Below are 24,712 nucleotides of genomic sequence, written 5' to 3'. Positions count from 1 at the left end.
TATCCACATTGGGAAACGTTTATCTTCAGTAGCAAAAACAATGTAACCTAAGGGTGCAGTGCTTTATTCATTATTTGTATATGCCAGATTCATCAGGTCAGTTATATGTTCTGTGTTTTCACATGGAAAGAAAAACAAGGGAAGTGGGACATTTTGCCAAAATATACTCTTTGTTCATGTTTTTGGAAAAGTGGTCATACATAGATGGCTAAAACCTGTAATGACAGCTTTAATTCAGAGCAAATAAACTGCAACAGTGTTTTCAGTTTAATACTTTCCAAAACAACTGATGTAAAACTTTTAGAATGAGAGGCTGGACAGTGATATGTGGGATTTGATTATTCAGAACCAGATTAATGTTCAGTCACTGGTTGTACAAAGACAGATGTGTGTTCAATAACAATAACTGGATCAATAACTGGATAATGGTGTCAGTTTTAAGTATTATAAAACATGTTTTTGAAGGAGTTATCTGTTGTATTGATCTCAGAACACACTAATGAATGAACATTGTGTATCCACAGGCTGCATCAGTCACTAAATAAAGTTTAAATCTCATTGTTTACACACATCTGTATTATGATATCATCAAGTTTTCTTTCCAAGAGGTCATTGTTAACAATCTAGCAGCAAAACTATTCTTTGAATTCATACCAAATTGGGTTTATAGATTGACAGTGACCCAGAATGGATCTGATTACATTTTGGGAAAAGTAGGTCAAAGTTCAGATTTTTATGAATTTTTTAAATCTTATTTTTTTATTATTTTTTTTCCATTTACTTGTAATAGGCGAAATTTCAAATAACTGTAACAGCAAAACTATTAGTTGAATTCATACCAAATTTGGGTTATAGATTGTTAGTGACCCAGAAGAGATGTGGTAACATTTTGGGAACAATAGGTCAAAGTTAAACATTTTCAAGAATTTCTTAAATCTTTTTTTTCTCCCATTTACTTATAATGGGCGAAATTTCAAATGTCAGTAACATCAATTTTGTTTCAATTTACTTCAAACTTGGGACATACTGTATATAGAGGCATTTGATATGCTGACATCAGCACACGCATAGACATGATGACATCAGCTGGATCCATGCCAAAATAAGCTACAATATGTGTGAGGGGAGGGGTTTGTTGTGCCTGGAACCACTTGTTCTAGATATTTTGAAGAGAAGGTTATGTAGAGCTGAGGGGGGTTTGTCACTGGTTATAACTCAGTTGCATGTTCTGAATCCATTTTGCACCTGATATGCAGTAAATATCACTTTAATCTGAAGTTATTTGAATATTTTTCAACCGTAACGGTAAAAGACTAAGCAGACTATTTGTGTTTTAAAGTTTTACAAGTCTGATCAGTTTTTTGGCATCCAAACTAAAACTCATAGCTGCTTATTTTGGCAGTCACTCGAAATAACACTGTCTTAGAATCTTCACATGCTGCATCAGCTGATAGTTTACATTATAGCTCTGTTAGCTTAGCTCTGGTTTCTGTACAGTTTGTGTTGTCAGTAGCTGCACTAAAGATCTGTTTGGAACCAAACAAACAAGGTCAGAACTGTCACAGTTTAGTCTGAACCATGGATCAACAAACCGCAACAGAGCAAAGATAATAACATCCTATTATAACTTTCTACCTTCATAAGCCTCATAATCAAAGTCACCTCTGTAGAAGACATGCTGACATTTCATCATCAAACTCCACTCTTTTCATTTACAGCTGTGTCCAGTGGAGAAAACAACAGAGCTTGTAGTTTTCTTCACTTTGTCACTTTCTTTAACTCTATAAGTCGTTTCTTTGTGGTTCTCATTCCGTCTGGTCACTTTATGACAATGTGGTCAAAGCCCCATGGTCTTAGTTTTCCTCACTATGGTAGACCAGCAAAGTGACTCACTACTCCCTCTAGTGGTCACATAAATCCCCCAGTCCATAGGTGTAAATAAATTCACTTCGTATCTACTTCAGCAGAACTTAAGAGCTCTTTATTCTAAACACTGATGATCATTTTAGGTTTTTTTACTACAGTCACTGAAAAAATATTAGTCCACCCTTGTTTTCTTCAATTTCTTGTTCATTTTAATGCCTGGTACAACTAAAGGTACATTTGTTTGGACAAATATAATGATAACAACAAAAATATCTCATAAGAGTTTAATTTCAGAGCTGATATCTAGCCATTTTCCATGGTTTTCTTGATAATAACCAAAATCATTTCAGTTCGTCCATCAATATCTATGGCATTGTACTGACAAACAGTGATTTTAGGCATCCCATGTTTTCTTTTCTGTCTGTTTTAGTCACATGATACACACAGGAGTTAGTACTTGATTGCATAACCATTGTTTTTGACGACTTTTGATGGTGTAATCATTTTTTCCACAACTGTATTTGAAAATAGAAATGCAACATATAGCCCTTATAAAGAAAAAAAAAAAAACAGGTTAATAACTCATTGTTTTCTGCAGAAATGGAAGTCAAAGAACCAGCTGATGAATCCCTGTGACTTCAGCTGATTTCTTAAAATCCCCTGAAAAGCAGTGTTAGAACAGACCCTCTTAAATATTGTTTTGACTATATAACACTGCAGGAAATAGTGACAAAAACAGGGAATTAACTGAAGAGAAACCATCAGAACTTTTGAGAGCTCTTTCCTTGGAGGTGACCTGAAACTTTAAATGATTCTCAAATCTTCTGTAAACACATATGTATTTATCCACTGAGGATAAATGATTCAAATCTGTGTTTGTAATCTGTGTGAATTGACTCTTTTAGCAGAAATTCTATAAAACTTCCATGTTGTTGGTTCAAGGGGGGAAGAGGAAGGCCTTCTTCTGTCTGCAGACCAGACTGTAGCTCAAGGGGGTCTCAGGGCGGATGGGAGCCAGAGCTGCAGCGCAGGAGCCGGATTCGGTTTCACCCCTGGGTCTGCTGAGTGGAGGTCTGCTTCTTACACCAGGGCGAACTATATTTCACCAACCTGCAGACCTGCCCAGAGGATTTCACCACTATACTCCTAATGATGGAAAATTAACGCTTCAGTGAACGGAGCTAAATGCCCCTACTGACAGCATTTCCAAACTATTTACAGCTCGGGTCTAAAAACAGCAAATTAAGGCATCACTCAGGATATATTTCTGTTGATTTGGGCGTAATGAGGAAAGCCTGTCAGACAAGTTTTGTTATGATTTCCATGAAGGGATGGAGATTAAATAAGGTGGAAATCGTTAAGAAAATGAGTGGTGATAAAATACTATGGCCTATAATTAGAAATCAAACAAGTCTGTAAAACGCAGAGGAGCGACAAATGAGGTTTACTGTGATTGAGGAGACAAATTTGTCCACGGAGTTACCTGATACGAGGAAACCAAGTGCGCTAAATGGAGAGGGGGGGGGGGGGGTCTTTACGCACAATATACAGACTCCTCCCAGGCGCGTCTGGAAGAAAACCTCCTGACAGAGGCTCCATCCATGCTGATCCACACGACTCTGAGCCTCAGAACGCGTTTGTGTTGATATTTAGCAGCTTTTTAGACACAATGCCTTCAGCCTTTCTGTCCACTCTGACTGTGCTGTGGCTGATCACTCTGCCCTGCATGGAAGCTATCCACGGACTGTACAGTTTCGGCCAGCATGACCTGTTCTACAAGAAGAACAACTGCAAGCCCATTCCTGCCAACCTCCTCCTGTGCCACGATATAGAGTACACGGAGATGCGTCTGCCGAACCTTCTGGGACACGAAACCATGAATGAAGTTCTGCAGCAAGCTTCGTCCTGGATCCCGCTGGTTCAGAAGCAGTGCCACCCGGACACCAGAAAATTCCTCTGCTCTCTTTTCGCTCCTGTGTGTCTCGACGACTTGGACGAACCCATCCAGCCGTGCAGGTCTCTGTGCGAGAGCGTCAGAAACGGCTGCGCGCCCGTCATGTCCGCGTTTGGCTTTCCTTGGCCCAAGATGTTGGAGTGCGACCGTTTCCCACTGGACAATGACCTGTGCATTCCACCTGCAGGGATTGACAACTTCGTCCCGGTCACAAAGGAAGGTAGGGCTTAGTAGAATGTGTTTTCACCACAAATTCCTAAATGTACACACATGCCAAAGATGTCAAATCGTGCGTAATTGATGCGTAAAATGCAGTGTTTTCATCCAGTGGTCTTTCCTTACATTGCACCAGATGTGTTCTCTATGCACAAAAGACTGGATATTCACTTGTTTTGCATTGGACATTGCATTGTGTGGTGTGTTCTGACATAATTTATAATATATATTTTTTTGTTTTTCTAGTGCCAAGAGTGTGCGATGCTTGTAAGGAAACTGATGAAAATGACAACGAGATCGTAGACAACCTGTGTAAGAATGACTTCGGTAAGTCCGCCTTTTTATTTTACTATAGGGGTCCCCAAAGTTTAAAGTTAAGCCTTTCATGCATAATAGTCACTACAGTGGACAGCTATTCTCCAGCTGTTCTCTTGTATATTCATGGGTTTTGTTATTTTAGTTCCATATCAGCCAACACAGTGGACGCTTATGCATCATCCCATACACTGTAATTCATACCATCACTGTAACTTTGCTGTTCTTGATAAACCTGATCTGCAGTAACATGTTTCAGTGTAAATCAACTGTTGTTTGTTAGGGAAAAAAAGCTGTTTGTTTTTTGTTTTTTGTTTTTTTTGCATATTATCTCCATGAAAAGAGTAATACTTAGCATTAGAATATGTTAAAATGTGAGATTAAAATGTGAGATGTCAGATTTTATTTCATTGTTTTAATATCAATTTCTGATATTGGGTTTTAAACACATTTCTTTACTTCAAAAATTAAATGCATGGACATTTTTGTAACTCCATGAAAAAAAAAAAAACTTGATCACATTGTTTTTTTCATGCCTATAGAGGAATAAAAACACTCAAGAGAAAAATCTTAACTAAGGTTCTCATGATTAGTGCATGAAAGGGTTAAAGTTTCCAGGACATTAATTTGCAAAGTTGAGCAGGACTACTTGGTCACTAAAGCTCCAATAAAACACTGCGATGACTAAAACTTGTCTTTTTTTGTACTTTTACATCCATTTTAGCACAAAGATGTGGCTCGATACATGGATTAGGATTATTCTGGATATTTTGAAGTAAAGGTTATGTAGAGCAGAGGGTGGTTTGTCAGTGGTTATGACTCAGTTGCATGTTCTGGATCCTGATATGCAATAAATGTTACTTTATTCTGAAGTGATCTGAATATTTTCCAACCATAATGGCAAAAGACTAAACAGACGATTTGTATTTTTTAAACCTTTATGAGTCTGATCAACTGTTTTTTGCATCCAGATTTTGTGGTATAGCTAGTAATAGTACACTAGTGACACCTGTCAAGTTGTTTCAGTGCTTTTGCGGAAAATCCTCACATATAATGATAATGTACTAAACAGAAACAGTATCCAAATGAAGCTGACTCATACAGTTGGTGGATTCTATAGAAAATACAAACAACATGGGGGTGAAATACCTGATACTGTGTCACACAATCAATAACAAGTTATACATGATGTGGACACAAAACAGCCTACATAACAGAGTGAATAACAAGTATTTAATTGAAAAATAAATAACTAAATAAATAAATAAATATTAGACATTATCGCAATAGATGATGTAGAATTTTGTTATAGATCACTATGGCTCACTGCATCCTAGAAAACACAATCCCCCCTCTGGACTCCAATGCAGCTGCCCATTTAGACTCCTGAACAAAGGGAAAATGCTCAAATGGTTCAAAATTAGACAATTTATTTGCTTTACTTTCCCTTTTTTCATGCATAATATTGATGAAACCCCAGAGTATATTAAGCATCAAAAAAAGGCACTGAAGGATAATGAAAAACGGATTTTTAGTTGTAAACAATGAACACAAAAACATGGGAAACCTCAACTTTAATACATGTTCTTCTTTATTTACTGCTCTGCACCATGTGAGGCTTTACCCAGTCTGTATTTAACTCTAGATGTCATGTGCATTTGTGAAACCCTCTCCTCCCTCTTTATTCCGTTTCTTCTGCATGAACCGCTAGCTCTGAAGATCAAGGTCAAAGAGATCTCCTACATCAACGGCGACACTAAGATCGTCCCGGAGACCAAGAGCAAAACCATTTACAAGCTGAACGGTGTGACGGAGCGGGACCTGAGGAAGACGGTGCTGTGGCTGAAGGACGGCCTGCAGTGCGTCTGCGAGGAGATGAACGACATCAACGCCGCATACCTGGTCATGGGCCAGAAGATGGAGGACGGGCACCTGGTCATCACCTCTCTGAAGCGCTGGCAGAAGGGACAGCGCGAGTTTAAGAGGATTTCCCGCAGCATCCGCAAACTGCAGTGCTAAATGACGCACAGGCTTAGATGCAAAAAAACCCCAAACAAACCTAAATGTATTAGACCAGGGGTGTCAAACTCATTTTAGTTCAGGGGCCACATGCAGCCTAATATGATATGTAGTGGGCCGGACCAGTAAAATAATAACAGTGAAAAAAGTCAAATTGAATTATGATAATGTTAACATCTACAAAAATCTGAATAACATGAACAACTGGAAACATCTTAAGAAAAACAAGTCCAACTTTAACAATATTCTGCCTCAGATTATCAGTTTATCCTTTACACATGTGCATTACAATTTACATTACAATTAAAAATGTACGAAACATTTAATAACAGGCAGAATATTGGTGAAATTGCATTTACTTATCTTAAGATGTTTCAGGTTTTTCACATTTTTTGTAAAGTAAGTTTTTAATATAAACATTTTCTTGTAATTTTACTTTTTTACACTAAAACAATGATAAAATTTGCTGTTTTCATTGTTTATAGGTTTAATATGATAGTATTTTACTGGTTCTGACGCACTTGAGATCTAATTGGTCTGTATGTGGAATCTGAATTAAAATGATTTTGACATCCTCGATTGTTAATATCTTCAGTGTAATTTTTGTATTCCACAAATCCATCCTACAGGCCAGACTGGATCCTTTGGTGGGCCGTATTTGGCCCCCGAGCTGCATGTTTGACACCTGTGTATTAGACTTTTCAACTGTTCTATTTTTCTGGAAGGCGCTACTGCTTGATCCATTTCACTCAGTTTATCCACGAGACCACGTTAACACTTGTGATCCGTGTTTTTAGGCATTTATACGACAAGTAGCAGCTGTTAAAGGCTCTCTGTGTGGTTCTTCCAGCTCTAAATTTTGTGATTAATGAGAGGTTCTCGACATTCTACTTGTTTATTAAGATTTCCACTCTTAAATCTAAAAGGTTAACGTTTGGTTATGCTTATGCTCTCTAAGGTACAGCTTTTGATGATGTACCCTGGATGCTGCAGTTAAACTATAGATCCAAGGAGGTGAGGTTTGTGCTTAGAAAAATGACAAGGGCAGTGTGTTTAAATCATGAGGATTATGTGTGTGTCAAAAGCTGGAGGAAGGCGTAGGGGGCTAAAAGTTGATAAAAGACACTGCAGAGGGAGCTTTAACCCATAAAGATCCAAAACAGCCGCAGGTGACCAAAACCATCTACTGATCTAAAGTGTTTAACACCTGTTCATCCATTAATCCTATCAAAACATGCAAATAATTGGTGTAAAATACAGTTTGTCATCTTTTCATGGTCATCAGATATGACCCATTTGGACGTTCAGAGGCTCTGTAGTTACCATGGAAACACTGTCATCTTCTACAACATTGATTCACCAGTAAAACCCATGGAGTTGGATCAGTGACAGTGGATGGACACACTTATTTTTAGTCGACTTCTTGATATCTTTGCTGAAAAAGTCACTTTTTCTTCAGTTTTTTCTATTTTTTTTTTAATATAATAACCCTCAACTTTAATCTGGGCTTTTATGAACAATTACATAATCAGTGAATTAAATACAACAAAATTTGATTTTCACTGCAAAATACACAAAATACAGAGGATAATATTATAATAAATGGTAACAAATCCCTTAAGAAAGGTTCAAGCTTAAGAAAAATTCATCTGGGTCTTTATGAGTTAAGAGGATTTCCCAGAGTGCCAAAATAAAAAAAGACTTTTCAGCTGTCCTATTATTCTGGAAGGTGCTACTGCTTGATCCATTTCACTCAGTTTATCCACGAGACCATGTTAACACTCGTGATCCGTGTTTTTCCGCACTTGTAGGACAAGTATGAGGCTGTGTGTGGGTCTTGCAGCTCTTTTCGCCCCTCTGTGCCTCTGGATGTCCTGTGGAATGGCTTGTTTTCAGGTGCTGTGTCTCCCAGGGGAGTCGTCCCTGCTGTCAGCTCATTAATTGTACTTAATCGCTCTCAGCTGGTGTTCCAGGTGTTGAGAAATCACTCATTACGCACAGAGAACTAACAGAGCTTTGCATCCACGAATCAGAATTATTGACCGATAATCATGTGCAGATGTGGCCTTCTGTCTAAAAACCTGCAATTTTGGTGAGTGCATCATAATTTTCACTTGGTGTCGTTAAAAAATCTAAACTCTTTCAGCCTAAAAAGGCCTCAAAAGGTCTAAATCATCAGCAGTTGTTTGTTTAACCCAACTTTTTTGATATTGTAGCTTTAAATTCGTTGTAAATTCATAATAAAGTAGGGAAATTGATCAGTCAGCCCTGTTAGAATTAAACCATCACTTTTGGTTCATATTGAGTGAAGCCGTGTGTTGAGTGTAATGTTTGGATTTTTATATTTCTACTGTTTTCTGAAGCAAAAAAAAAAAAAAAAAAGAAAGGAGAGATAGCTGGCTATATTCTCTTCCTCCCCAACATTTGAGTCATTTTGTACTTGAGCCGCATCATGCTTTTCTACAATGTTTTTCATATTGTTTCATTGTATGTGAAATATTGGTTTGCTTTTTTTTTTATTATTATTATAATTTTTCTCTCTGACTTTTGGTTGGTAGTGCTGGTTTGATGAAAGGTAGTTTCTAAATGCAAATTATCCAGTTTGTGTGTGTGGAGTGCATATGTGTGCATTGTAAAGTATTTTTGGACTTATTACTGTGTAAATAATAATATACTGTCTTTTATTCTTGTATAAAGTTTTCAGTCATTAAAAGGCCTCAGCTCATTGGTTGTCCAAAAAAAAAAAAAAAAAAAAACACCCAAGCACAGTTCAGTAACAATAATGGAGTGAAATTGATTAAATAAAGAAAAACTTTTGGTGAAGTTTTACATGGCGGTAAAGGTAGATTAATGATAAAATAGCACCATCTAGTGGTTTTAAATAATAAAAACGGCTCATGTTCAACAGGTCATGATGCATGAAATCACAGGTGTCCAACTTACTTTTGTTCAGGAGCCACATACACCCCAGTATGATCTCAATCAGGTGAAATAATAATGGTGATAAAAGTAAAATAACATAATGAAAATGTGTCTGTTTACAAACTATTCTTTAAAAATGTGAATAACACGAACAACCACAAACAACTTGAAATTTATTGTCCCATGAAGACCCGAATATACACCAGTGACCAAAACCACCTACTGATCTAATATGTTTAATAACTTTAGAGCCACTGATCTGATTAATACGTGTAAATAATTGGTGTAAAATGCAGTTTGTCATCTTTTCATGGTCATCAGACATGACCTATTTGGACATTCAGAGGCTCCATAGTTACCATGGAAACACTGTCATCTTCTATAACATTGATTCACCAGTAAAACCCATGGAGTTGGATCAATGCCAGTGGTTCTAGACACTTGGTTGATGTTCAGTTAATGATATATTTTACTGAAAAAGTCACTTTTTCCTCGAGTGTTTTCTGTTTTTGGTATAATAACCCTCAAATGTAATCTCAGCATGATGATTAAAATACATGATCAGTAAAATAAATAATAGAAAATATCTGATTTTCACTGAAAAAAGCAAGATGGAGTGTACAATATTATGATAAATGGTGATAAATCACTTAAGAAAGGTTAAATGGAGAGAAAATTTTATTTGGAAACAAACATAAAAGTAGAAGTGGGTTAAGAAAAATAAGTGCAATTTTGACAGTATTATGTCTCAGTTTAACATTTACACATGTATAGTATGTTACAACTTACAGATCACAGTGGATCTACAAATACACACAAAATGTAATAACAGGCAGAATATTGGTGAAATTGTACTTATTTTTAAGACATCTCAGTTTGTTCATTTTCAGATTATTCTCATTTTATTGTGAAAGGATAGTTTGTAAATGTAAATATTTTCATGCACTGTCTGGTACTTTTCTACACTAAAACAAAGAGGAAAACTTTGGAGTGTCATTATCTATAGGTTATTGTGGTATTATTTTACTGGTCTGATCCACATGAAATCACATTGGTCTGTATGTGGACCCTGAAATAAAATCATTTTGATTGAAACTACCTTCAGTGATTTTTGCATTTGAAAAGGCCCAGAAAACGTGTAAAGTAGCATCTTAAATTTTGTGATTAGTAAGAGGTTCTCTACATGATACTTGTTTATAAATAACATTTCCACTCTTAAGTCTAAGAGGCGCTGGTAACCCCACAAATGTAATAAAAATGTGCAGCTTTTAACGTTATAGTCCCCCAAATGTAACAACTTTCCCACAAATGTAATAAGTTACCTACCACAAATGTAATCCCTCGTTTTCCCACAGTGTGCTCCTACCCTCTCCACTGTTCTCATAATCATATCCAGACATTTTATTTACATGGTTCAAACATAGGTTTCTATTATTCTTAATGAGAATAAATAATATCCAGTTCATACTGAAGTTTTTATAATAAAACCTTTACAACATCTATTTTGTTCCTCCACTTGTATTGGTAATTAAACACCTATTAATTAGTACCATGTGGTGGAACTGCAATATTTAATCATTCTAAAAAGGCAGAGTATCCAAAGGACAACAATAAATGGAAAGAAAAATAAAGATGAATGAATATTTATGCATACATAACTTAAATGTATGTGATGTGCTAATTTATTCACTTGTGGGAAGTTATTACAATTTTAGAAAATGAAGATTTTTACCATCCCACAAACCTAATAAATCCCAACAAAAGAAATTATTATTACATTTGTGGGAAATGAGGTATTACGTTTGTGATAGGCAACTGTTATTACATTTGTGGGGAGTTATTACATTTATGGGGTTAACAGGTGGTTTGATGATATAGCCTGGATGTTGCAGTTAAACTCTAGAGGAAGTACGGTTTGTGGTCAGAAAAATAACAAAGGCGCTGTGATGATTATGTGTGTGTCATTTCATGAAGTGTTGAAGGCTGAAAGAAGGGACAGGGTACTAAAAGTTACTAAAAGTCACTGCAGCAGTACCCTTAAAATGGATTGATTGTAGTTCCAGTGCATTAAGATACAACTCATCCTATTTATGAGGGTCCGGGATTGTGCCCTATTAACCCATACAGACCCAGTGCTAGTTTTGTTTCAGTTCATATCTTAATTTTTCTCCTTATGTAACATTTCTTAAGCAATTTATCACCATTTATTATAATATTATCCTCTGTATTTTTGCTTTTTTCACTATAAATCATGTATTTTCCTATATTAAATGTCCCATATTTCCTTCAGATGTTCATTAAAGCTAAGAGTAAATTCAAGAGTTATTATATCAAAACAGTCAAATCTATCATTAACTGAACATAAACCAAATATCTCCATCCGCTGTCATTGATCCAACTCCATGGGTTTTACTGATGAATCAATGTTGTAGAAGATGACAGTGTTTCCACGTTTACTACGAAACCTCTAAATGTCCAAATGGGTCCAATCTGATGACCATGAAAAGATGACTAAATGTATTTTACACCAGTTATTTATATGTATTAATAGAATTAGTGGGTCAACAGGTATTAAGCAGTTTACATTAGTAGGTGGTTTTGGTCACTGGCGGCTCTTTGGATCTTTAAGGGTTAAAGGGGTACAATCTGGACCTGTGCTCTGGACATGTCTTCCACATTTCGCTATAGTTTTGGAATGGGGGGGGGGGGGTATCTGGGTTGTTTGGCTACCTCATGATTAGCGCAAAGTGCAGGATGGTGCAGCAGTATATACAAAAATTGGGTGGAAAAAAGCATATTATAGTGTTAAAATGACTAAATCTGTACTAAGAAAAAGGCAAATAAAAAGTAGTTGTTTTTTTTGTCAGTGCCAGGTATTTATAGGATGTAGTTGCAGTTTGGAAGTTGTTGTTCTTTGATGCAGCTGAAAGTGATAATGCACAGGTAACAGAAGAATGGAGAGTGACAAACCTACCAGAAGTATTCCCTCTTCCATCTAGTGAACCAGTTTACTTTAATACAATACAGTGACGACCCACTGGACCATCAAATGTTGACAACACTTTCTTTTTTTTTTTTTTTTTGTCGGTCTATTAAAGCAGAGAGACAGAATTAACAGTAAACTGTGACATTTGAAAAGTATAAAAACACTGAATGTTTGGGATTTTTGCTAAAAGTTGTTAGAACCAAAATCAAGGGAAAAACCACCAAAAGTTCCATTTCCAGTTCTCCTGTCAAATCAACTCAAAAGCCAGAGTGTAAAGAGAGCTGACCTTCTGGCATTTTACAACACTGTGGAAAAAGTGAAGTCACTTGTCCAAACTTCTGTGATCAATGATCATACAGTAATCCCATTTTAATCCCCTTCCTGTCTGAAAAACCTGAAAACCTCCCATCGTGGGTGAGATTTGTACATCCAGAAATAAACAAAAGTGGGTGGAGTTCTTGTTTGATGTCAGACCACTTGAATTACTATACATTAACATGTAAAATGGCAAAAACCTACAGCAAATGGTTTAAATGAGTATCTAATAAATCCTCAGTAATTAATTTACTTCTCTCCAACCCAGTCTGTTATTGATCTGAGTATTCTAGATTACATTATTATAGTACCTGATGCATTTATATTTATATACTAATGCCAAAATCAACCCCACATCATACATTCTCTGATTAGTGATGAATCCCAGACTTGTCACCTTCAATCTCACTGTAATCTGACATAACAAGTGTAGGGTATTGTGTGAATTAAAGGTGTGAAACCAGAATAAGAAAGGGCATGTTAGCCCCTTATTCGTAATGTAGATGGGACCTCACCACACACCATGGTCTAAATGTCACCAAAACACCCAATAACACCCATTGCTGTGTGTATTTTCATCAGATCACACCTTCATTTATTTGTCACGTGACTTCCATGTGACCATAGTGACTCACCTCTACCACTCTCACTCATGTGACTCTGTGGTGTTAGTGACCCAGACAGGTTTAAATACCTGGGACTCCCCAACAGCCAACACAACAAATGAACAGCTCAAGGCATTTGACTGCGCTCCTACTGTCTAGACAGGAGTTTCACTTTGACCCAATAGATGACCTTGTGGCCAGTGGTTGTATTAATAAAATTAAATAATGTGGAGCTTTCGCTCCGAAAAATAAGTTAATATACTTTCACATCCGACAACTGTGTGACTAATGCTCCTGTAATATCTTACTGTGAGAAAATATTGTGACCTTAAAGGGTAATTTTCTTCTGATTTGCCATAATAATTGGTGTACTTCCCCTGAATCATGATGTTTACCTCTGATAAATGTCACTTATTTTCATTATCAATTAATCTTAGGATTATCTTGAGGCATCAAAGACAGGGTAATTTTACACCATGTACTGTTTTCATCATCTTGTTCACTGAATTGTCTCATTGCTTCATATTATATTTACTTTTACAGCTGTATGTAGCCGTACTGTGCAAAGTAAATCTCCCTTTTATTGCCTTTATTTTCATGTTTAATTCATTAATTGCTACAAGTAAAATACATCCAGAAAAGAAGTAGTGAAAGTTTACCCCGTTTGAGTCACTAATAAAGTCCAATGCTGGTTGGCCCTAGTTTTCAAAATACAGTCTTGGGTCGAAATGTGAAATTCTGAGAATTAATTAGAGAATGGGTTTTACTCCAGAGGAATGTTAGTGTCAGAGTGACCAGATCTACTTCAAAACACTGTCTGCACATTACAATACATTCACTTTACAGGTTCTTTATACTAGAACATTTATAAATCTATTGTATAAATGGACATACACTGATATATGTGTAATAACATTTTTATCATACATAGCATTGAAAACATCAGCTAATCATTTTTGTCATTTGTTTTCCAATTTCCATTCAGATTTAGCACATTTAATCTCTAAGGCAGATAAAACAAACAAAAAAAAAAAAACAGCTGGTTGATGAAAAACATGGGCTAATTTCTTTATCACTACTTTTCTTAACAAATGGATTGGTTGGGGTACTCTGAAACATTTGTCCTGTAAATTCCAAAATATGCAATCTAATTTTATCGTGTTAGTGTTGTTTCTGTGTATAGGAGTGTATATGAATATGTCCTTTAAAATAAACTGTTGAAGTGCTGCCATTTTCCCCGTAAAATAATATTGTCCAGGTGTAAGTGTTCAACAAATCACTATAGTCCAGACTTTATATCTATTCATACAAAGTCCAGAAACATGTGATGACACATCTTGCCATTAGTATTTGCCTTTATCATCTGTTACAGTAATGCATCCTTTGAATTGCCCAAAATGTCAGAAAGCAGAAATACCCAAACAACACAATGGTCAGTCGTATGTGAATCATGTATGAGTTAGAACTGAACAAACAGGAACAAATACATTCAGACACAATCAGACTGTGGCCGTAACTGCGCAATCCAGGTCTTAACACACAAATACGTGACATCACAAGAAGTACTGCGTTTATGAGGCGTTTATGGTCCTAGGACATATATGAGCCCTTCATCACTGAGGAATTTGTGGGGAATTTGCTCTGACACTCCAAATGCCCTGATGTGACGTTTAGGGGGATGGGAAACCTGGAAACCCTGAAAACTACCATTGGGGAAAATTACAGCCTTTGAATTGGTTGACTTATTTTACCGGGGACTTCATGCGCTAAAATACGTCGTTTATGTGACAGGATCGGGCAAGTTAGTAGGTTGAAGACTTTTTTTCTTTTCTTTTTTTTTTAATTTTTATAGTTTTGTTCGTGTTTCAAGTGGAGAAACTGAACTCTCCGTAGTGTTTACGACGGCCATGAAAGCAGCACGGTTGTAACTTTTCTGACGTTAGCTTAAGCTAGCTTAAACTTTTAGCTTTTTTTTTGTTGTTGTATTTAGGAACTTTTTCTTGTATTTCTCGGACGTTTGTACCGGCAGACGTGAAGCTTTTTAGCTCCAAATGACAGTCCACGGTAAGTGTCTGAAGCAGGCAGGGCTCAGTTTGACGCTCAAAAAAGTCCGCGGGGAAGTTCCCTAGGAAATCCCCCAATGCCGATCGGGGGATATTATTCTCGACACTCCTGCGCCAAATCTCCAACACAAATTGACCTCCTCCTCGGTCGACTCCTAAAGACACAAGGTTAGGGCGTCAAATGCTGGACTGATACAAAAAAAGCAGACTAGTCTTTCTGTGAAATCGTACAAATCCGACAATGGACACCGAGAGTCTAACCGCGGATAACGACATGTTGAAAGACAAACTGCGGAGTTATAACACTCTGAACACTCTGTATCACGAAACCCGGCAGGAGATGGACCTCCTCAACAAACAGATCTACGTTAAGGACAATATCATCGCAGATTTAAAGGCCAGACTGGGGAGATACGAGCGGATCTACATGACAGTGGGAGATAATGAGTCCGTAGTGTTTGGACCGTCCATGTCTCTGCTGGAGAGTCTGTGCAAAGAGATCTGTAAACTGAAACAGAAGAGGAACGAGACGGAGTTCAAGGCTTCAAGACAAGCAGAGGTAAATATATGAGACTGCCAGACTTTAATATATGACGCACCACACTGGTAGATGTTTGTAGATGAAGTCTCAAATGGGGACAACCTACAGAAATCTAGAAGGATCATGTGAACCTGGTGCTGTTGTGTTCTAAAACAATATGTGTATCAGTGGAGATGTAAGAGTATAAATCTACCATGCATGTAACTGAACGAACATCAAACTTAACTTCCAGTGTCATAAATGATAGAATGAACTGTCCATCATTTGTACACAGCCAGAAAATGAATATAACTAACTGAAATGTGCTTTGCAGGAGATTCAGAGGCTCAATTCCCAGCTCAAAGACAAAGATCTGGAGCTGGACAGGATCAGGGGTCAGCCGGACCACGAGAAGGACCAGGAGATCCAGAGGCTGCGTTCGGCCCTGCAGGAGCGGGAGCGTTCAGAGGCCACCAGAGCCGTCCTGTGCACTTCCCTGGCAGAGGAGGCCGACCAGCTCCGCAGCCAGCTGGGAGCGACCGTGAAGGTGTGCAAGGAGCTGCTGGCCAGACTGGAGAGAGAGAAGAAGGGGGAAGGAGAAGAGGAGGAGGAGGAGGAAGAAGAGGAGGCTCAGCAGCAGAACGCTAAGGAGGTGTGTAGCCAACGCCTCAGCTGGGTTTGGGAAGACCTTGGGTTTCCACTGGACATGTCCTTTACCCTGAAGTGGCACCACATCCTCCTTTTAAAGGCAGATTATTTTAGTGTCTTTAATATTTGGGAGTCCTGTTATAACTTCATATCCTCTATTTTCCACAGAAGATGGATTCCTCTGACTTGAGTGCTGTTAATGCCAAAGTCTGTCAACTTCAGGAGGAGAACCAACAGCTAAAGCAGCGAGTGGCATATGTAAGTCAGAAGAAATCAGAGATGTTCTGGCCATGTATTGGTGCATCTGTAATTAAAAATCTAAATATTAATACTTAAATGATATGTTTGGGTTTTTTTGTTTTGTTTTGTTTTGTTTTCTTGGGTTTTTTTTTTAAGGAGTTACATGTGCTATAGGTAACATAACATGGGTTCAGGTCTAACACATGTTCTTGCTGTTTTAGGTACAAGGTCTTAATTCCCAGTGGCAGAAGTATGACTCGAGCAGGGAGGACTACATCAGAGGCCTGTGTCAGAGGCTGAAGGAGACCACCGTGCAGGGCCTAATGCCTGGGCTGGGCCCTGTTGGCTCCGGGATGCTCCATCAGGAGATAGCCCGACTCAATGGTCTATTGGAGGAAAAAATAAGCGAGTGTACAAGGCTGAGCAGAGAAGTAGAGGAGATTCAGAGGCAAGACCAGGAGCGTATCCAGACCCTGGAGCAGCAGGTGGGGGATACTTCACTGAAACTCAGACTAACAGTGCAGATTTTTGATTCTTACATGCTCTACTTTTGAAAAATCAGACTCATGAAGGAGGCTAAAGGTTTTCATCCGTCCTCAGGTGCTCATCTACACAGAAGACTTTAAGTCAGAGCGTGCAGATCGAGAGCGAGCACAGGGCCAGATCCAAGACATGAAGGAGCAGATATGTCAGCTGAAGCAGCAGCTCCACAAACAGGTGGGATGAGACATTCAGAGACGTGATGCTCTGTACTGATAGGAGGGTGGATATCACAGAGGGATACACAATAACGATGGTGTTGCAATACAGCAAGAATCTAATCAGGGTTCCTGCAGGGTCTTAAAAAGTCTTGAATTGACAAATCTACATTAAATACTTTTTAAAAAGTCTGTAAAAGGTATTACATTTGATATGGTAGGTTTTAAGTTATGTTGCCATAAGCTTGTTCGCTGCATTGTGTTTAAATGTGTCTGGAAAATATCCAAGCTCCAAAGAAAGTAATGTTAGTCTACTCAGTTCCGCCTGTTCCAACCTGACAATTTATATTGAAATTTTGAACCAATTATCGCTAACTGTGCAGCCCCCCATGAGAAATGGGGTTAGAACATTCAGCCCAATGCACGTGCAGCTGTTAGTCAGGCATGCATTGCCTGTGAAAGCTGACTTTGGGAACTTTAAGGGACTTCTCACAAGGGAAAAGTAAGTATGAGGAAGTGCAAATGTAAAAATGCCTGGTTGGAGAAAAGCTCATTCTCCACCTGGTTGACATGAGTGGAGCGGAACGTGTTTGAAGTTCACTGCACCTTGTTCAAAAAATCAATTCAACTCAGATCGAAGGGAATCAAGGTGCTGGAGTAAATAAATATATTTTTTTTAATTCTAGGAGTCACAATTTTTTCCCAGAATGGGCATTAAATTCTGTTCTAAGTAGTCTTAAAAAGGTCTTTAAAGGTTTTAATTTGAACCTGTAGGAACCCTGTCTAATACATCACATGACAAACTTCTATGATACCTCATGTTGTCTGCATACTTGAAAAGTGGGGAAAAGGCAAAAGGCAGGGATTTAGGGATATATTGTGTCAGACATGTGCAATACTGAAACCACAGGGAAGTTGATACGTCCAAAATACCATATTTTCACATCAATATTTTGTCCCATCACTATGAAATCTGAGTGTATGCGTGGTACATTCATGAGCATCATGGCTGTGTATCGCTGTATACAGTACATGTTTTATCTCACTCCTTCAAAGCAACTATTACATTTGTTAGCAGAGTTCCGTTGGACGGTGCTAATGGTACATTTGTCCTGTCCTCAGCAGGGAGCCACCAGAGAAAGCAGAGATGTGGTTCCTATGTGCCGAGTCCACATCGGACACAGGATCTCATCGAGGCGAAACAAGGACTCTGCAGATCATTTACTGAGGACTTCTGCTGAGCGGCATCAGCAGCCTGCCGCCACGGCCAACGCAGCAGCATCACAAAATCCTGCCTGGAACGACAGCCCGGGCCTGTCTGAGCTGCGGTGCCCGCGGTGCCAGGCCCGGTTCAACGATACAAATGCAGCAGAGTATTTCGACCACTGGGAAGAGTGCGCCAAACTATAAACGGGGAGAAAAACACTCATTTGGAAAAGACACTCAAGGCTCGCTGACAAAGAGCATTGAAGAGCAGCACTACACGGCAGAAAACAACCTGAGTGGAGTTTCCAATCCGGAAAAGCTTGACTACAATTGAAACGACTGATTTGAGATGTTTGTACATAATGAAGCAAAACTGAGATTTCCCCTCAAAAGGGTTTCATCAAGTCTTTCTTTGTCTGCAAATAGAAATCCAGTGTCGGGCTCTGAGTGCTGTCCTGCTGCAGGATGGATGTGGATGCAGTATATCCAATATCATATACCTCAATGTGTCAAATTACAAACATGTTGCACTTTCTTAACATTTAGCCAAAAAAAAAAACTAATCGTAGAGTTGTACGATTAAGAAAATTGGAATACATAAGCTTCTTTTTTTATTTTGGATCTAGACTTTTAGTTATTATGGTGCTATTGTTTATTTTTGATTGAACTTTACATATTTCTGTTCTGTAAATTATATATTAACAGATTTAAAATATAACTATTATATTAATTATATTTATTCTTTGTATAAATATTTGAAAAGGCAAATCATTATAGTGCAGTCCTTTTGCCTTTTCCTTTTTTTTTTCCTCTCCAAAGCCATAAGAGATTATTGGTAAACGTTTGGGATCCAAAAAGTCAAACAACTGGAAAAAAAAATGTTGAAACGGTGTATGTAAAGATTGCATCTTATCTAACAGAAGATCTGATGCTGTTCTTGAGCTGGCACATTATTTTTCTAATAAAACGTCTGTTTACCTGCCATTTCTCCAATGGTGATTTATACGGCTTTAAATATGTTTCATTATGGCGTGGTTTATTTTAATTTTTGAGACAGTCTGCAGCCTCGAGCTGTGACCACACTTCGTAGTCTAACCACGAAAATGTTGGCGCTACTTAATCTAAGTCAGCATGTGAGTCTGTTGGTGTGTGTTGACGTGTGTGTGTCGGTGTCACGTGTATGTATGTGTTTGTGCACTGTGGAAAACCCCTTCCCAGTGTTGCCTGAATGGGCATGCTGTACTGTGACAGCTAGATTCCCAGCTGTTGTGTGTGTGGCTGAAGCAAACACTACAGAGAGGGTTAGTGAGAAAGAGCAGCAGACACACAGCTCCGGTTACATCTAAAACCCTCAACAACTGCCTGCAGATTGGTTAGTGACTAAAACCTTCTTCAGGCAGTCATCGTGAAGTATCACTTTGACACAAACAGGCCCACAGTGCAGTTTGGTGAATCAGTTGTCATGGGTTTGGTGTAAGCACAGGAAGCTGGACATCCCCTGTTTAAAAGGAAGTAGGTAGTTGGAGTGCACAGAAACGCTGAAGCCAAACCAGTGTTTTCCTGTGTGAGTGTACAATTGTCTCACTGTTTTTTTTTTGTTTTTGTTTTTCTTTTAGACTTAAATAGACATTTAGACCAGCATTTCCTGCGTATCTCATCACATTTTGACTTCATTCTTTGACGCAAATCTCAAAATTTTCTCTTTGTTTTATTTTCTGACTCAAAAACTGTAATAAAAATTACATTAGGAACCATATCATGTTTAGATACTAGTCCCACACAAAGAAAAGTTATGTATTTAAAAACCAAAAGTACTATCAGCCAAATGGTTTAATATGCAAGTAAAATGTTCTCTCTCTCTCTCTCTCTCTCTCTCTGTCTGTCTGTCTGTCTGTCTGTCTGTCTGTGTCTCTCTCTCTCTCTCTCTCTCTCTCTCTCTCTCTCTCTCTCTCTCTCTCTCTCTGATAATTTTGATAAATTTTTCAGTGGTAGATGTTTGAGGTTGATGTCATCTGAACTCCTTTTTGAACTGTTGGTGATTTTAACCTTCACTAATGGATCGTGTTCTTTTAAGATCATCATGTATTTGTAGCCTTGCACTGAAAAGTCAATGTTTCATGAGAAAAACAAAACTGTTATCAGCTTTGTATAAACCCAAGAGAGCTATAAAAGAATTTTAGTTCAAGAAAGAGAGATATTTTGACTTAAATCACAACATTTCAAACTTATTCTTAATGTTTTGATGTGTTCTGAATTAACTTTATTTTTAACTTCAAAAGGTTGCTGATAAATGTATTAAATACACATTAGTTTTATCACATTAGGACATTTTTTTTGGAAATACCAAATTTGTTAATGCATATAATGGTAAATGTAATTTTTTAAAAATGCATTTAATTCATGTGACTGATCAGTGGACTCATCCCTAATGATACAGAATGATCTACTTCTTCTACTGTGTACTATAGTTGTTATTGTCACACATATCACCCCCACACCAGACAGACCAGTGTATGAAAATGCACATAATTCACATCTTTTGTGTCACATCTTCTTGACATTTTATGGAAATATGGCTAATTCATTCTCAACATTTATGATTTTTTTTCAAATATTTATTAAATATAAAACAATATATTTAAACATTACTGTATATATATTGTTTTATATCATTATTATCATATTTATTCAACAGTAACTGAAGCCTTCAGACGAATGTAGTGGAGGAGGAAGAACAATATTTTGTGACATCGAGTCACAAAACAAGAAACAGTTGCATCACTCAAACAGGAAATGGTAACAACAGTGTCAAATACAGTTAACCTTAAAGACCTGCAACTTGAACTGTTTTTTTCCATCCACATTGAACATTTCCTTGGTGATTTATCACCATTTTTTGTAATATCATCTGTATTTTGCTTTTTTTTTTTTAGTGAAAACCAGTTATTTCCCTATATTTATTTCACTGATCATGTGGATGTTCATAGAAGCTCAGACTAAATTCAATGGTTATTATGTCAGAACAAAAAATGAAAGAAAAAATAACAAAAAATAACTTTTTCAGCAAAACAAGTGTCTCCATCCTCTGTCATGGATCAAACTCCATGGGTTTTACTGGTGAATCAATTTTATGGAAGATGACGTGTTTCCATGTTCACTACGGAGCCTCTGAACATCCAAATGGGTCATATCTGATGACCGCCAAAAAGATTTTACACCAATTATTTACACGTTTTAATAGGATTAGCGGTTCAGAAGTTATGAAACATTTTAGATCAGTAGATGCAGATTGGTTTTTCTTCCACTGGCGGCTGTTCAGGTCATAAAACTTTAAATAAAATTAGATACAAAAGACTTTTTAAAAAGGAGGTGGAGAGGTTTAAGATCCGATATCTAAAGTGGATTTTTGTGATGGTGAAAATGTACAAGTGTATTTATCTCAGATGTACTAAAGTCAGTACTTCCATTCCACCATTGTGGTTTTTAGAATTAAAGGTGATGATGTGTCTAGAGACTATTTCTGACCACAAAATGAGCGCTATTTAAAAGTTCTGACAGGTCCGTTTAAGTACAAATGGTAGCAGGCGTCACATGCTGCCTTGCTCATCAGTCGACAGGGGAACATATTTGCGGCTGCATTAGTTTCCAACACATTTAATCATTTGTGTAACATTAGCAGCCTGGCTCCAATCGAAGGGCCTGTTGGATGATCAGTTCCATTTTTGGCTTTAAAGGGCAACTGTGGAGTCTTTCTATAAACTTGTAACCACATGCAAACTGGTAGAAACACACACAGGCCCTAAAAAGGCCACAAAGTGTCTGCTGGGGATTCTCCCCCCGCCAGCTCACACCTACGCATACAACAGGGTCTATAAGTGACTGAACTTCCACACACAAATGCACCTACCCACTAATCTGAGAGTGGAAACAACTAGGTCACAAGTCCCCCCACCTGAGCGGCTGGGAACTTTTTTCTAAGAAACAAAAGGCTTGAATTAAATGTAAAATCAGGTGACGGTGGGAGCTCAGTTCCTGTTGGTTTCAAAGCGGCAGGATGTTCTTGTGTAGCTGTCATATACTTTAACAGCAAGGGAAAACTTCATCCTGACACTTATCCACACAAATACAGAATAGATATATTCGGCCTTTAATCTTGTGTGTATCCTAAAAGAATGGGAATTTCCCGCCATCACATGGGAATTCCCAAAAAAAAAGATAATAGTCAAGTTTGTTTCAAAGTGCTGTTTACTTCCCAAGAAAATGTAATTTACCGATGTTTGTTGTGGTCGTTGGTATTAATGCAGGATGACTTTTTTCTCCTTTTTTTTTTTTTAAAGTCTTCCTGGTGAGGATGTCCACGTTTCGGCCAAAACAAGAACAGTGTGTCAGATTGTAGCCTGGAGTGAAGGGGGGATTCCCTCCTTTTGGAAGTGTGCAGTGTGTTATCCTGAAGCCTCCGGGCCGTAAAGATCAGCATTCTGATTCCAAACTACAAGGCAGCTCTGATCCCTTTTAATAATCCTATTGGCGCTGGTCCTGTCAGCGTCAGGCCGATTTGTGTGAGCACTAGCGCCGGAGTGTTTCCATCATCGGTTTTACAGCAGAGGGCAAGTTAAGGACAGATTTGAACTGAAAACAAAAAACCCAACAAAAGTTTTTTACTGACTTCATCGAAATACATTGATAATAGGGGAGACCGGGGTTGTTGGGCACGGAGCTACTGCATTTACTGTTCTTTTTTTGAAATTGATAAACAGCTGGAGTTACTGCCTTGTGGTCGTTTCAATTAAAGGGGTCATTTTTTTTTTTTTTTATTTCTAAACCCACTTTTATTAGTTTTTGGTACATTTATTCATGTATTTAGACCCTAATAGTTCCAAAAGTTTGAATTTGAACCCTCCAGGTGCTGCAAAACTATCTTTATATTCATTTTGGCAAAAATTTAGTAGATTTCTACAGCCTGTTTTAATTCCTGCTTAATTTGTTACATCTAGAACTAGCTACCTTTACAGTTTGCGATGGTACTGCTTCTCCATCTGGGTTCGCACAGAGCCTTGTAAGATAATATGACGATTTTTATTTGGCTCTGAGTTTGCATCGGCTAGCTCCTGGAAAACGGACAGAATTACATGTGGAATGTACGCAGAGGACGGACAATTACACTCCATCCGTATCCGTCTGTGTCTTCAACGCAACTTTCAGTCACCGTTACTTTTGTCACTGTTGTTTATTTTAAAAAATCTCCACACTGCTGACATTACTTCTCCAATGCATACCTGCTGCGCTATGAGGTGAACGTCATGCTGCCGTCAAGTGGTATGGGTGTGTTTGTATCAGAGTATTTTTACGAGTAAAGTATTACTACACACAGTCAGTATCGGACTGATACTCCATATTGGTGTATCCCTACTTGATTGTTAATATTTTCAGTGTAGTTTTTACATTTGCAAATTCATCCCGTGGGCTGGACAGGGCCATTTGGTGGGCTGCAGGCCTTATGTTTGACACCCCTGGTTTACAGCCACATCTGTCCATATTCATGTACTACATATACTGAGGTTTACTGTAGTGTATTTTAGTGAAACAGAAGTTTAAATACTATAATATAATAAATACTATAGATAAAAAAGTGGTAAAAGTAATATTTAATCTTTTGTACTGTGTAAAATTTTTAGCTTTTCATGGAAAGTTGTCAGAATTTCTTTACTTTTGTAAGTTATGGACAAAATCATGTTTTTCAGGTCACAGTCACTTTGACTTTTAACTGCTGGCACCAAAATCTAATCATTTCATCCTCTAGTCCGAGTGAACATTTCTGCCAAACCTGAGGAAAATACATCAAAGTGTTGCTGACACATTGTGTTTCTGAGAATGAGATGGACTGGTGTTTTATGGTATCAAAAGATGAAAACAAGACTTTTGACTAAACATAAAATGCGTTTTGAAATCTTTCACTTCTGTTTAATAGTCATAAGAATCAGCAATATTTTCTTAGTTTCTTCAACATAAAAACCAGAAGTTAATTATAAGCGAGGTCTCTTATAATTGTTTGTGTTACAATTGACTCAAGAAAATAAAAGACAGATAATATGGATAACCATCTTGTGGCTATCATGTAATTAAGCACAAAGTTAATGTA

General features: G+C 37.7%; 2 protein-coding genes across 4 annotated transcripts; both read left to right on the top strand.

The window, feature by feature from the left end:
• Nucleotides 1-3,429: 3,429 nt before the first annotated feature.
• On the top strand, nucleotides 3,430-7,323 carry sfrp2 (secreted frizzled-related protein 2). Of its 2 annotated transcripts, none has more exons than XM_030131124.1 (4): nucleotides 3,430-4,040; nucleotides 4,283-4,363; nucleotides 6,063-6,374; nucleotides 7,059-7,323. In XM_030131124.1, exons 1-3 carry the CDS (start codon nucleotides 3,536-3,538, stop codon nucleotides 6,368-6,370), a joined length of 894 nt encoding a protein of 297 aa, XP_029986984.1. In that variant the 5' UTR covers nucleotides 3,430-3,535; the 3' UTR covers nucleotides 6,371-6,374; nucleotides 7,059-7,323. The 2 variants fall into 2 exon arrangements, with proteins under 2 accessions (XP_029986984.1, XP_029986977.1); XM_030131117.1 differs by having other exon boundaries at nucleotides 3,432-4,040; nucleotides 6,063-6,415.
• Nucleotides 7,324-14,810: 7,487 nt separating this feature from the next.
• Nucleotides 14,811-19,557, top strand: tnip2 (TNFAIP3 interacting protein 2). 2 transcript variants are annotated; one of them, XM_030131015.1, is made up of 6 exons: nucleotides 14,811-15,820; nucleotides 16,116-16,433; nucleotides 16,598-16,687; nucleotides 16,891-17,154; nucleotides 17,270-17,386; nucleotides 18,493-19,557. In XM_030131015.1, exons 1-6 carry the CDS (start codon nucleotides 15,503-15,505, stop codon nucleotides 18,775-18,777), a joined length of 1,392 nt encoding a protein of 463 aa, XP_029986875.1. In that variant the 5' UTR covers nucleotides 14,811-15,502; the 3' UTR covers nucleotides 18,778-19,557. The 2 variants fall into 2 exon arrangements, with proteins under 2 accessions (XP_029986875.1, XP_029986864.1); XM_030131004.1 differs by having other exon boundaries at nucleotides 14,812-15,820; nucleotides 18,490-19,557.
• Nucleotides 19,558-24,712: the final 5,155 nt, after the last annotated feature.

This window comes from Sphaeramia orbicularis, chromosome 1 (genome assembly GCF_902148855.1).
Source record: "Sphaeramia orbicularis chromosome 1, fSphaOr1.1, whole genome shotgun sequence".
Lineage (NCBI taxonomy): Eukaryota > Metazoa > Chordata > Actinopteri > Kurtiformes > Apogonidae > Sphaeramia > Sphaeramia orbicularis.
The sequence above is the reverse complement of the archived record's forward strand: the minus strand, read 5'-3'. Positions and strand labels throughout refer to the sequence as shown.

What these genes read in the sequence shown, in the direction of transcription:
- tnip2 (XM_030131004.1), top strand. Translation starts at nt 15,503, where the DNA reads ATGGACACCGAGAGTCTAACCGCGGATAACGACATGTTGAAAGACAAA. An exon ending in TAAAGCAGCGAGTGGCATAT is followed by an intron (nt 16,688 to 16,890) that starts GTAAGTCAGAAG and finishes TTGCTGTTTTAG; the next exon opens with GTACAAGGTCTTAATTCCCA. An exon ending in AGCAGCAGCTCCACAAACAG is followed by an intron (nt 17,387 to 18,489) that starts GTGGGATGAGAC and finishes TCCTGTCCTCAG; the next exon opens with CAGGGAGCCACCAGAGAAAG.
- sfrp2 (XM_030131124.1), top strand. Translation starts at nt 3,536, where the DNA reads ATGCCTTCAGCCTTTCTGTCCACTCTGACTGTGCTGTGGCTGATCACT. An exon ending in CGTCCCGGTCACAAAGGAAG is followed by an intron (nt 4,041 to 4,282) that starts GTAGGGCTTAGT and finishes TTGTTTTTCTAG; the next exon opens with TGCCAAGAGTGTGCGATGCT. An exon ending in CCTGTGTAAGAATGACTTCG is followed by an intron (nt 4,364 to 6,062) that starts GTAAGTCCGCCT and finishes ATGAACCGCTAG; the next exon opens with CTCTGAAGATCAAGGTCAAA.